The sequence below is a fragment of the Phyllopteryx taeniolatus genome, chromosome 2 (genome assembly GCF_024500385.1).
Source record: "Phyllopteryx taeniolatus isolate TA_2022b chromosome 2, UOR_Ptae_1.2, whole genome shotgun sequence".
NCBI lineage: Eukaryota > Metazoa > Chordata > Actinopteri > Syngnathiformes > Syngnathidae > Phyllopteryx > Phyllopteryx taeniolatus.
The window spans coordinates 6417161-6430761 of NC_084503.1; the positions used below are offsets into that span (position 1 = coordinate 6417161).

Below are 13601 nucleotides of genomic sequence, written 5' to 3' on the forward strand. Positions count from 1 at the left end.
GGGGGCGATTACTGGATGGAGCAGACGATAGGATAATCGATTGTAAAAAGATTCGAAAGCGACAGCCCTGAACCTTACCCTTGCTAATGCCGTGAGCACACGGGTGTCCGAAGCGCGTCCTGACGTCGGGGCAGGCGGCTCGAGTCTTCCACGTGCTGGCGAAGGCGGCGGCGGCGCCCTCGACCAGACCGCTCGGCACGCGGAAGTCGTCGCTCATCACGTCGTTGAAGTCGCCGCACAAGCCTGTGGATCGCGTGCACACCCAAGTACACGTAAAGTACATACAACATATGTACACATTCGAGTACTGATTCACGTATACGTTTAACATACACATTGAAATGCAGTTCATCCAAGCACACTTTCTTGTACACATCCAAGTCCGCTTGAAAGTACCGTTGCCATGTGCGGTGTGACATCAGGTGAGGCGAGGACGCCGATGCCTACCTGTGGTGCTTCCTTTGAGCGAGGCGGGCGCGGACAGGAACAGTTGCATGATGGGAGAAATCTGCAGCGTGAGCCGCAGACCCGGACCGGCGCCGATCAACACGTAGAAGGACGACGGACGGAAGACGCTCAGCTCGGCTGCCGCACCGCAAACAGACACACGCAAAGAGCGTTAGGAACTGATGGAGGAGGCCAGGTTGGTCCTGATGCTGCGTCAGGTTACTTTTGTTTCCGCGGCAACACGGAGCATCATCAAAGCGTCAGAGGAAACTCACGTGTGAAGAAAGGAAGTTGGGAAAGGATATTGTTGATGTACACCTGCCCGGAAGCTTGAATCTTCACCACCTGGCGACACACACAAACCGTGAGCGTTAAAGCGGTTTGTGGTCACTATGGCAACCAGCACAAGGGTGACAAACCATCAACATTGAAACTGTTTCCAGTCACCAGTGATGACAAACACAGACATTAGCAGTAAAGCTGCTTGGGTCACTGTGGCGACAAATCATCAGCATAAAAGCTGTTCATGGTCACCATGGCGACAAAGCATTGAAGCTGCTTGAGTCATTGTGGTTACAAGTCACCAGCATTAAAGCAGTTTGTGGTCACCATGGTAACCAGCACACTGGTGACAAACCGTCAGCATTAAAGCGGTCACCAGTGATAACAAACACAAACATTAGCATTAAAGCTGCTTGGGTCATCATGGTGACGAATCATCGGCATTAAAGCGGTTTGTGGTCACCATGGTAACCAGCACACTGGTGACAAACCGTCAGCATTAAAGCGGTCACCAGTGATAACAAACACAAACATTAGCATTAAAGCTGCTTGGGTCATCATGGTGACGAATCATCGGCATTAAAGCGGTTTGTGGTCACCATGGTAACCAGCACACTGGTGACAAACCGTCAGCATTAAAGCGGTCACCAGTGATAACAAACACAAACATTAGCATTAAAGCTGCTTGGGTCATCATGGTGACGAATCATCAGCATTAAAGCAGTTTGTGGTCACCAAGGTATCCAGCACAATGGTGACAAACCATCAACATTAAAGCTGTTTGTGGTCACCACGGTGACAAGCAAACCATTCAAGTTGCTCGTGGTGGTCACCACGGTAACAAAATGTAAGCATTAAAGATGCTTGTGGTCACCATGCTGACAAAGCCTCAACATTAAGGCTTCTTGGGTCGGCACGGTAACAGATCATCAGCATTAAAGCTGCTTCTGGTGACCGCGCAACGAACCATTTGCATTAAAGCTGGTTACGGTCGCCGTGGTGACCAAACATAAATCATTAGCATTAAATAAAGCTGGGGGGATTCAGCAGCTTTACGTACCACAGAGTTGCCGTTCAAGGCCAGAGTGACCGCCCGCAGACAAGTCCTACCGTCCGCAACGCCACATTGGACCAGATCCACCAAGACCGTGTACGACGAATCGTTACTCTGAGGAAAAGTACACATGTAGATGTTAAACGACAAAAACATCTGCCGATAATTGACGGCCATTATAAGCGCATTGAAAAAAACAAAATCTGCAAATAGGAGAATCGGTGGACGTTGAAATGCGAGTATGCGGGGCTCGATCCAGTGTAAATGTATTCATCTTTTGTCTGAAGACACCAGTCATAAAGAAAAGGCAAACAATCGCGTCATCAAACGTAACATACGCAGGAGGTCGGCTGTCCCCTGGTCACGTGACCGTCTGATCCATGTTATTTGTAGAGCACGAAATACATCAAATCGACTTGTTTGTGAAATATGGAGCATTAAGACCACGTAGGTCCCTTAACGTAAACTCCAGCGTACACGTTGATGGAAGCTTGAAAGTGCAGGTTGAAGGCGGCATTTCAAAGTGCACATGCAAGTATACGTCGAAGAACACATCCACGTAGTATACTTGATAGTCCACACACCTTGGCTAGCACGTACGTGCACTCTCCATGGAAAGTGTAGACTTTGCCGTCAAAGGTGTTGACGTGAGCTCCGCCCTCCACGGAGCAGCTCCCCGGACACTCGCCGTCCTCCGAGCACCTCCAGCGGCCGTCCTCGCACACGCTGCGGCACAGGACCGACGTCAGATCCGCTGACCCGCAGATTGATTGACAGGCGTGCGTGCGAGGTACCATGATCCGCAGTCGTGCGAGTAGGCGTGTCCGGCCGGGTACACCTGCCGGTTGTGCGCGCAAGGACATTGGTGGACGGCCACGCAGCCCGAGTCGCCGATGTCGTCCAGCACCGTGCCTGAGGACCCGGACCACATCATCATCATCGTAATCATCATCACGGCCGGAAGACTTTCTAGTACGTGTTAGAGTACACTTGAAGGACATAATGGAGTAGTCCGGTCCACTTTAAAGTAGTCACGTAAGTACACGCCTACGTACCGGGGGGGCAGCTGCAGCCGTCGTGACATCGTGTGTCGCAGGTTCGGCTGGCCTGAGGGTCGCTGCAGCTGTCCGGACAGGAGGGGGCGCACTCCGCGAACGCCATGCGGGACGTGCACTCCCGGTCTGCGGAGGGGACCGCAACGGGGAAGCTTTACAGCTGCTTGTGGTCACCGTGGCGACGAATCATTAGCGTTAAAGCTGCTTGTGGTCACTGTCGTGACGAATCGTTACGATTAAAGCTGTTTGTGGTCACCGCGACAACAAATCATCACAATTAAAGCTGCTTGTGGTCACCATGGCGATGAATCATCAGTATTAAAGCTGTTCGTGGTCACCGTGGCAACAAATCATCAGCATTAAAGCTGCCTGTGGTCACTATAGCAACAAATGACCACGATGAAAGCTGTTACTGGTCACCATGGCGACGAATCATCACCATTAAAGCCGATCAATCGAGCGAGCGAGCCGGCGAGTGCGAGTGACTCACGGCAAAAGGTGGCGTTCCTCCACGTTCCCGGCACACCTCCGCCGCGGACGCAGTGTCGTGAGAACTCGGACACGCTTTGACAGACGGCTGTCAAAATGTGCGAAGCGTCGTGCGCGGCCGCGTGGCAGGCGTCGGCCGCGCACGCTCGGACGAAGGCGTCCGTGTCCGCTACATTCCGACAGCTGCCGAACGCTGCGCCCGACAACGCCTGCGTGCACAACTCCTGCAAAACACACCAGAAAGAAAGAACGCCGTCAATGAAAATGGAGATACTGGCCCTTTAACACAGGGGGCGGGGCCTGCTGCATCACCATAGCAACCCGTGACCGTACACTCAAAAGCACACGTTCGAGTACACTTTCACGTATTGTCATGGGGGTGTGTTCCGGTTGTTGTCTTCCCCCTGTCTCGTACACACCTGCTCCTGAGAGCATCTTCCACACCTGTGCCTCGTTGACCCTAATCACGCCAGGCTCTCATTCTTTCTGGTCACCAGTTGGTTGTACCTTGTTGTCACGTTCCAGCATTCTTTTATTTCCACGTCACGACTCACAGTAAGACTCGACCCTGTTCCGATTATCGACCTCGCCTTTTTGCCTCACGTTTTTTGGATACTGTTTGCGGTTTGCCTGCCTGTGTACCGACCTCTGCTCATATAGTAAACCTCTCTTTTTTAAACTGTCCATTTGAATTGGAGTATTTTGGGTCCTGTCCTCTGTTCCGTTCATGACAGAACGAACTGGCCCTAACAAGGACCCAGCAGACTCAGACCCGGTGCGCAAAGCCGTTCAAGTGCAGTGTCAATGCCTCGGGAAGCAGAATAAGCAGCTTACGGCCCTCCACCTTCATCTCGAGGGACTGTCAGAGCATCAGGACAATATGATGAGATAGGTGGCCTCACAGTTTGAAGTTCTAATGGATATGGTTCAGAAGAAGGAACCAGCTGGCGCAACACCCGATGCCGCTACTGTACCATCGTTTCCATGTGAAGCAGTTACCATGCAGCCACCTGCCACCTCCGCTGCTGTCTGCCCACAGCTCTCTTGGTTCTCCGGAGATTCTGGGAATATTAAGCCGTTCATCACTCAGTGCGAACTCCACTTTGAGCTGCAGGCAGCCGCCTTCCCCACCGAGCGGGCAAAGATCGCTTTTGTCATTTCCCACCTGACTGGTCGTGCGGAGGCGTGGGCTACTGCTGAATGGAGCCGCAATTCCGCCGCGTGTCATTCTTGGGCTTCTTTCGTAGAGACTATGGAGCAGGTTTTTCAGTATTCCACACCCGATCGCTCCCTTGTCACCTTACAACAAGGCAAGCGCAGGGTTTCAGATTTCGCGATTAAGTTTTGCATTCTAGCAGCTGAGAGTAAGTGGAACAACAGGGCACTACTCGATGCATTTTTTCAAGGACTATCCCCCGCCGTCAAGGATAATTTGGTCCCACTAGACATGCCGACCGACTTGGACACTCACATCGCTCTTGCCGTAAAGATCGACAAAAGGCTTTCGGATCGTGAGCTGGACTGAGATCGGCGGAGGGATGCGTCACCGCGCACCTGGAGGACGAGCCGCGGTGACCAGCCAAACCAAGGCAGATCCCCTGTCTCCGGTTTCAACCCACTGGCTAGCGTCACCACGGATGAACCCATGCAACTGGGCAGGTTCCGTCTCTCCCCTGAGGAACGTCAACGCCGGCTGAGGGAAGGACGGTGCTTCTACTGCGGTCAGTTGGGTCGTTCCGTGAGCAACTGTCACGTCAAAGTTGCCGGTGCTGGTACCGAGGGTACGAGAGCGGTGAGTCTAACTTTCATTTAGGAAGACCCTACCCGGGTTCTTCCTAACGTTACACTATGCTCTCCAGATCAAGAGATTCAGACATGTCTTGATTGACTCTGGTTCCGACTCAAATTTACTCAACTCTCTCCTCGTTAGACGGATCCCCCTACTCCCCCCCTTTCGTGGACGGGGGCCCATTAAGGGGGGTGGGGGGGGACTACTGTCATGGGTGTGTGTTAGGATTGTTGTCTTCCCCCTGTCTCGTACACACCTGCTCCTGAGAGCATCTTCCACACCTGTGCCTCGTTTATCCTAATTACCACAGGCATTTAACCTCGTGTCTCATTCTTTCTGGTCGCCAGTTGGTTGTACCTTGTTTCCACGTCACCGACTCATAGTAAGACCAGACCCTGTTGCGATTGTTGACCTTGCCTCTTTGCCTCACGTTTTTTTGGATACTGTTGCCTTTTCGGATTGCCTGCCTGTGTACCGACCTCTGCTCGTTTATTAAACATCTATTTTTTGAAACTGTCCATTTGTATTGGAGTTGTGCATTTTGGGTCCTGTCCTCTGTTCCGTTCATGACACGTATATTACAAAGATCGCCTTCAAGTACACTTTGAAGTGTACTTCGCATGCGAGCGCTGGGAGAGCAGAGCGCACGTTTACCTTGTCGGCACAGTTTTGATCGACGGCGGGCTCGTCTCGGTCTCGCTCCTCGTCCTCGCACGTCTCCGCCGGTCCGCCGACTTTGTGCCGGTCGGCGTAGTCGGCGACAGGAAGCGGCACGCCTGCGCGACAAACGTCAAATTTCCGTTTCTTGTCAGCGCCGAGAATTCCTCACTTTCGCTTTGCGTGACTCACCGTCTTTCAGCAACTCGTCGTTGATTCCGTCGAAGTTTCCGCAAAGTCCGCAAATCGAACCTGCATATTTTCTGTCAATCTCGATCTGAAACGCACAACGACTGACTAAAAATTTTGCCAACAGCAGTCGTAAAAAGCTTGGGTTTTCATTTTGGGGGGGAACCGACTTGAAACAATCCTGTGGTGGGGGGGGCAAGCACACAGTTAGGAGGGGCACTGCCCCCCAGAACCGAGCGTGTGCATGTGCGCTACATACGCTCAGGGCGTCGTTGAGGTTCCAGACGAGTCGTATTCCCAGTTTGGAGCTGACGAGGACCCTCGACGACATTTTCTTGATCATCATTCCCGGCTTCGCCGCAGGAAGTCGCACACTGCGCACACACACGGCTCCGTTAGGCCTCGGTTTCGGCTTATGGCTTATTACTTCCCCGTTACGCGTCTGTTCGGGCTCCCTGACAACTCTGAAGCCCGTTACGCAGTAACGGCCCCTAACCTAATACAGTTGCCCTTTTTTTAATGTAACGGGCCCATAATGTAATAACTGGCCAATGACGTAATAAAAGTCCTGAACCTATAATGTGATCAACTTTGGCCAATAACATAATTATTTTCAAATATCCTTAAAAATAATCCTTTGGTGTATCGGAAAAGCAGTCCGGTCCTGGAGGACACTAGACCACCCCAGGTCTCCACCGAAAGAGGTCGAATCCAATTCAGGTGTTGTGTTTCAAAATAGAACCGGACTGGTGTCACGATACCGAAACGAGTATTTGTAATGATTTTTTTTTTAAATCAGGGGTAATGACAGATTTGAGAGGACTTTTATTTTGAAACACAATATCTTTATCAACCCTCTTTTGGTGGAGTACTTGATCGGTCTAACACAGATGTCCCACAGATCTGGACGGGTCTTGTGATATCAATGGGCTAACCCTGGGCTTCTATTTTGAAGTTGGCTATCGCCGTTCGCTGCGGTCTTATTACCGTAATGCCTGTTATGAACGACATTCGGGGCGGCTGGCTCGACTTGGTCTTTTCGAGCGGAGGCTGGCTTGACCGCAGTCCATCACTGCGCTGAGCGAGGGATGGCCGCATTTCCAGGTGAAGCGCGCTCACCTTTTGCCGTTGACGCGCACGCCGCCGTCCGCGCGCAGCTCCAGCACGTCTCGGTCCAGCCTCATCAGGACGGCCCGGATGGCGCCGTCGCCGTCGGCCGCCCGCCGCCGCATCTGCACGTCGAAGCTCTCGTAGGCGCCGCGGCAGTCGGCCGCCAGGCGGTGGTTGCACGCCGACGGCAGGCGAAAGGTGGCGCCGTCGGCCGTGCGCCAGTGGGAGCGTCCCCACGTGGAGCACGCCGGAACCGCACCTGCAGATGCGTTGGCTTTGCGACAAAACAAACCTCTCATCGTAGAATCTAAATAAAAACGTCATCGCTTCCAAATATGGGCGTGGCGGCCATGGCCGCGCCCTATGGGGAGAGGATATGCCTCAAAATGATTTGCACGTGCCTTTTTCAAATCCACAAATACACGCGAATTTTAATGTTGTGTGTGCATTTATCACGACTTATCATTTGTAAATATTCCATTTTGCTTGTGAATTGTTGAAGGTGCGATTTTCAAAATCACAAGGTCCTCCCTCCGTCCGCTAGGCGGCAGCGTTGTTGTCTCCGTTGATGACTCGACTACCAGTCATTTTTCTAGGAATCCAACAGTCCCTGGTGAAATCCCCGATAAATTGACCACGCCTGAGCCTCACTGCCCCCTGGTGGTCTTTCCTTTCCACTGCATGTGAATAGTAAAAAAACAACAACCGATGATTAGACCATTTTGACCATTTTAGTTCTGTGGTCCGATTCTCTTTTTCAATCCAATCATTTGAACGATTTCATCATTAAAATAGCAGAATGTTCATATTTCCTGAAGCGCAGTTACGAGTCACGTCGAGACATCGCTCGCGTGATGCTTCAAGAGACCACGCGCACGCACATCCGTTCAGGCAGGCCGTGATTGGTCGGCGGCGTCACACAAGCGACATCGGTGTTTCCTCATTACATCGCCAATAATGTACGTTTCATCACACATGTGCTGCGCTAACTGACGTCGAACAGACTGTCGAATAGATTTCCTGAAGGTGTGTGACATTTGGTCTTTCTTATCGACCAGAAAAGCCACTAGAAGCGCACGGCGGAGTCTGGTACGGCGGCAGCCTTGCGTTGAGCTTCAGTCACGTGACGGAGTCAGTGCCTCACCAAGCGTGAACCTCGCCGCACGTCACTATTTACAAACGAGAAGTCATGAGACGTGCAAATCATTTTGAGACATAGCTCTCCCCACAGCATCCAAGTCCACGTTACACTCGGCCTCATCACAACATATCCCTCCGCCAAAAGATATAATACTGTATTTGTGGATGGGATATATCTGGCTCGGGATTGTTATGATTCTACTACGATATTGAGGTTTTATTGGGTTATAAGGAAGCAGAGGTTGGAGTGAGAACATTTGACTTCTTCCTCCTTCTGGAAAATTTATAACTGAACTTTAGTTTTTTTTTTTTTTTTTTTTTGGGTTGTTCCAATCTCGTTGGTTTTGTTGTTTTCCAGATAAACAACTCAATTCAATTCAAAGCTTTCGAGAAGGACTCGGCCGCGCCGCAAGGAAAGTCGGCCCGTTCGGTTCCGCCTGAACCGGGATCTCGGCGCCTTATCGAGACCGTGCGATATCACCGGCGCGACAGAGAGCGCCACAAAACGAATCGCCCCCATTTTCCCACCTGCGTCGGCGTTCACGTCGCTCGGCAGCGCGAGCGAGAGCAGCAAACCCGTCCGGATCCAAGTCCCTGCCTCCATGTCTCTGCGACCGGTCGCCGGCGAGGGTGTGAAGTCTCAAACGCAGCGCCGGCAGCTTTTATGCAGCGAGCGCCCGCCCGCCCGAATGTCGGACACCTCCCCCAGGGCGCGTGTGCGCGCACAAGTCAAGTCAACACGAGGTCAAAAAGTCACATCAAAGGATTTTACATCAAATATTTGATTGGTCGTCTTGTTTGGCTTCCTTTGATCTCGTCGGCTTCGTGGCCGCCTGTCGTCCGTGTGCGCTCTGCGACCAGTTCTTTCTTTGTCTTCGCCGAACGGTCGGCAAATCCTCGGCGGTCTGGCTGGCGACCGTTCCAACACGTGTCTTGCGACCGGTCCGACGTCATCGTGACGACCTGTTTCCCCAGGGAGGAGGAAGCCGATGGCGATGATGAGGAAAGCCAAAGTTCAATATTGCCGACTCACTCCAGGACCTTCATCCTGCTGCCCAGTGGCGTCGTTAGGCCTCTTTTAGCGGGGCTGAAGCCCCCCTAAAAATATTTGGTCACATAATCTGTAATAATGTGTCGTAAAATGTAATAATATGTGTTAATGGTGAAGGTTCATAGTCCAAGCCCCCTTAAAACCGATCGGCGGGGCCCGAAACAAACATTGATCGCAAAATGCCCGCCGTGACTGTGAGGAAAAAAACTTTTGGGAAAAGACACTTCTAACAAAAACAGTACGACTACTGAAAACGTACTTTCTCGAAAAGACTTCTTGAAAAATTCTACTTTATGAAAAAAATAATAATAATTGCCCTTTTAAAAAGGACAAATTAAAAAAAAAACAATTGTAACTTCATTATTGGTCAAAATGTTCCTGAAAACAACTGCAGTCTTGTAATGTGACTCTTGAAAGTAACTTGTTCTTGAAAAATGAACTTTGATACGACGACTCAAAACAGATTTTCAAGAAAAATAAACATTTATTCCAGAAAAAGTGACACAGCGAAGGGAAATTCCGATTTTGGCACAGATTTTCTGCCAAAATAATAAAAAAAAAAATAAAATAGAAAATACTTTTCAGAAGGTCCACTCCGAACGCATTTTGACATTCAAAATCATTTATGATTGATTTTTGTGTTATAATTGCATTGGGGGCAAAAAATTATTCAAGCGATAATAATTGCTTTCGGGGTTGCTTCTGCATGGCGGTAGGAAGAATTATGTTGATGTAATATGAAAATTGCGCGATCGCGAGGTTAGATTTCATAAATCAAGACGACGACGCCCGGCCCGAAGGCGGTGGCGCTGCGAAACTTTTTGTTTTCTTAATCCCCACAAACAGCAACACGCCTGCAACACGCACACGCCAGCAGGATGTAAAATGACGGATGGGTGAGTGGGTGGTCAACACGCACAAAAGACGGGAAACAAACACGCGCAGAAACAAGCACACACACAACCAGAATACATGGATGCCCAACACACACACACACACACACACTCATACAATGTGAGGACGTGAGACGCGTCTTCAAACAACAAAAGACGAACAAAGCGGCAGGCCCGGCCGGACCCCGTGTCCCCATCCTGCCTCAAAGTCTTGGCTCAGATCTTCATCAGGTCTCTGGAAGTGTGCGAGGTACCATCCATCATCCCAGTCCCCAAGAAACCCGCAATCTCGGGTCTGAACGACTGCAGGCCCGTCGCCCTTGACGTCTGCGGTCACGAAGTCCTTTGAACGTCTCGTGCCGGACCACCTCAAGAGCGTCACGGGTCCCCTGCCGGACCCCCTGCGGTTCGCCTACCGAGCAAAAATGGATGGATTATTATACGAGACTGACTATAATTAAAGAAGTACCCTACACTGGAACATGATAAGTTGCATTTGTATATCGATACATTTCGAAGGACTTTGAACTGCTCTCGTTCATTATAGTTATGCCCATGTAAAACCCGATGACCCATGACGTTCTGAAACGTACTGGAGGCACTGTTAAACTAAATAAATACGGCATATATGGCATTGAAACCAGAATTTCTCCGTTGTGTCATAACTTGAAAACCTTAGTTAAGTCAACAACAGCAGGCCAAAGTTGAGAAAACTCAAAAATCTCTTGCATCCAGTGTACGCGAGGATGCTGTTGGTGGACTTCAGCTCTGCGTTCAACACCATCATCCCTGAACTGCTCTCCTCCAAGCTTCTCCAGCTCACCGTCTCGCCCGCCACACAGCCTGGAGCTGAACACGCTCGAGACTGTAGAGATGATCGTGGACTTCAGGAGGCATCCTTGGCCACAGCTGCCCCTCGCGCCGTCCAGCTGCCCTGTGTCAACCGTCGAGACCGTCCAGTTCCTGGGAATTACGGTCTCTCGGGACCTGAAGTGGGTGACCGACATCAACTCCGTCCATCAAAAAGGCCCAGCAGAGGATGTAGTTCCTGCGGCTTCTGAGGAAGCACGGCCTGACACGGCAGCTGCTGAGGCGGTTCTACACAGCGGTCATCGAATCGGTCCTGTGTTCTTCCATCACAGTCTGGTTTGCTGCCGCTACAAAAAAGGACAAACTCCGACTGCAACGGACAATCAAAACTGCTGAAAGGATTGCCGGTACCCCCCTGGCCACCCTTGAGGACTTGCACGCTGCCAGAACTAAGACAAGGGCGTGCAAAATCCTCTCGGACCCTCCGCATCACGGTCACCGGCTCTTCCGGCTCCTTCCCTCAGGCAGGCGCTACCGATCAATGCAAACGAGAACTGGCAGACAATCCGACAGCTTCTTCCCTCTTGCCATTAAATTGCTGGAGGCTAAGTGACTCTCCGTAGTATGTTTTGATGTCTCATAAGTATTTTCTGTCAAATGTTATTTGTTGTTATATGGTTGCCATGTTATCGATTCTTTAGTAATCAGCAGGAGAACATCACCCAAAACAGGAGAAGGAACCTTTTGTGGAAAGAAAAGTCACTTGGACGCTAATATTTTTTGCTTTTTTTTTTTCAAGCTGAAAAACAACAAAAACAAGGATGAAAAAGGGCTTTTGATGGCAATACAATCATTTCTTTACAAAGAAAGAACTAAAAAAGACACCGTGAGCCACGCTGACTCAGCGCATGGCGAGTTGAAGATCAGTCAGCTTTTTACGTCGTTCAGTTTTTTTTGTTTTTCAAACAATTGGTTCACTGTAATGTTATTCCTTATTATTCATTTATCTCTTTTAATGTGTTCATTGAATGACAGTAAATAAACAAATGCAGCCCTATGGGGGGCACAAGCCAGTGCGAACCGCAGGCCGGTCCCAAGCCCGGATCAATGCAGAGGCTTGCGTCAGGAAGGGCGTCCGGCTTCAAACTTTGCCAAACACATATGAGCGTTCATCCAAAGAACTCCATACCGGATCGGTCGTGGTCCGGGTCTGCCACCGGCGCCGTCAACCTGCAGGGCACCAGTGGAAATTCAGCTACTGCGGGTCGAAGTCGAAGAAGAAGAAGAGGTGGAAAGCGGGTTCTTCGGCACAAAGAGAAGAGGAAAGCACAGAGCCGAGAACTGAATGTGGGGACTTTGGATGTTGGGACTATGACAGGAAAATCTCGGGAGTTGGTTGACATGATGATTAGGAGAAAGGTTGATCAATTGTGTGTCCAGGAGAGCAGGTGGAAAGGCAGCAAGGCTCGAAGTTTAGGGGCAGGGTTGAAATGATTTGAGCACGGTGTAGATGGGAAGAGAAATGGAGTCGGGGTTATTTGAAAAGAAGAGTTGGCTCAGAATGTCTTGGAGGTGAAAAGAGTATCAGATCGAGTGATGAGGCTGAAACTTGAACTTGAACTTGAGGGTGTTATGTGTCATGCGATTAGCAGCTGTGCCCCACAGGTCGGATGTGACCTAGAGGTGAAAGAGAAATTCTGGAAGGAGCGAGACGAAGTAGTTCTGAGCATCCCAGACAGAGAGACAGATTGTCATGGACATGTTGGTGAAGGAAACAGGGGTGATATAGTAGTAGAAGATGGGTAAGTACGGCATCCAGGAAAGGAGGTTGGAGGGACAGATGGGTAGACTTTGCAAAAAGGATGCAAATGGCTGTAGTGACACAGTGACAGAATTCTAGCGCGTGTGCTGGTGCCCATTTTTAAGAACAAGGGTGCTCTGATGCGCAGAGCTGTGGGAACTGTAGAGGAATACAGTGGATGAGCCACACGATGAAGTTATGGGAAAGAGTAGTGGAGGCTCGACTCAGGACAGAAGTGAGTATTTGCGAGCAACAGTATGGTTTCATGCCGAGAAAGAGTACCACAGATGCATTAAATTGTCTTGAGGATGTTGATGGAAAAGTACAGAGAAGGTCAGAAGGAGCTACATTGTGTCTTTGTAGATCTAGAGAAAGCCTATGACAGAGTACCCAGAGAGGAACTGTGGTACTGCATGCGGAAGTCTGGAGTGGCAGAGAAGTATGTTAGAATAGTACAGGACATGTACGAGGGCAGCAGAACAGCGGTGAGGTGTGCTGTCGGTGTGACAGAAGAATTGAAGGTGGACGTGGGACTGCATCAGGGATCAGCCCTGAGCCCCTTCCTTTTTGCAGTTGTGATGGATAGGCTGACAGATGAGGTTAGACTGGAATCCCCGTGGACCGTGATGTTTGCAGATGACATTGTGATCTGCAGTGAAAGCAGGGAGCAGCTGGAGGAACAGTTAGAAAGATGGAGGCGTGCACTGGAAAGAAGAGGAATGAAGATTAGCCGAAGTAAGACAGAATATATGTGCATGAATGAGAGGGGTGGTGGGGGGAGAATGAGGCTACAGGGAGAAGAGATGGCAAGGGTAGAGGACTTGAAATACTTGG

At 50.4% G+C, this 13601-nt stretch overlaps 1 protein-coding gene across 1 annotated transcript in view; it reads right to left on the minus strand.

Annotated features, from left to right (window-relative positions):
* The window catches only part of LOC133474498 (mucin-5B-like), a 34362-nt gene extending 25529 nt beyond the window's left edge, over positions 1 to 8833 (minus strand). The window contains exons 1-13 of the mRNA XM_061766290.1: positions 8741 to 8833; positions 7082 to 7346; positions 6222 to 6336; positions 5966 to 6050; positions 5771 to 5892; positions 3329 to 3551; positions 2839 to 2964; positions 2578 to 2695; positions 2368 to 2509; positions 1790 to 1897; positions 723 to 792; positions 448 to 585; positions 79 to 243 (exon numbers count right to left, since the gene is read on the minus strand). Coding sequence (XP_061622274.1) covers positions 79 to 243; positions 448 to 585; positions 723 to 792; positions 1790 to 1897; positions 2368 to 2509; positions 2578 to 2695; positions 2839 to 2964; positions 3329 to 3551; positions 5771 to 5892; positions 5966 to 6050; positions 6222 to 6336; positions 7082 to 7346; positions 8741 to 8816 — 1753 coding nt within the window. The 5' untranslated portion in view covers positions 8817 to 8833. The remainder of the gene's footprint in view (positions 1 to 78; positions 244 to 447; positions 586 to 722; positions 793 to 1789; positions 1898 to 2367; positions 2510 to 2577; positions 2696 to 2838; positions 2965 to 3328; positions 3552 to 5770; positions 5893 to 5965; positions 6051 to 6221; positions 6337 to 7081; positions 7347 to 8740) is intronic.
* Positions 8834 to 13601: the final 4768 nt, after the last annotated feature.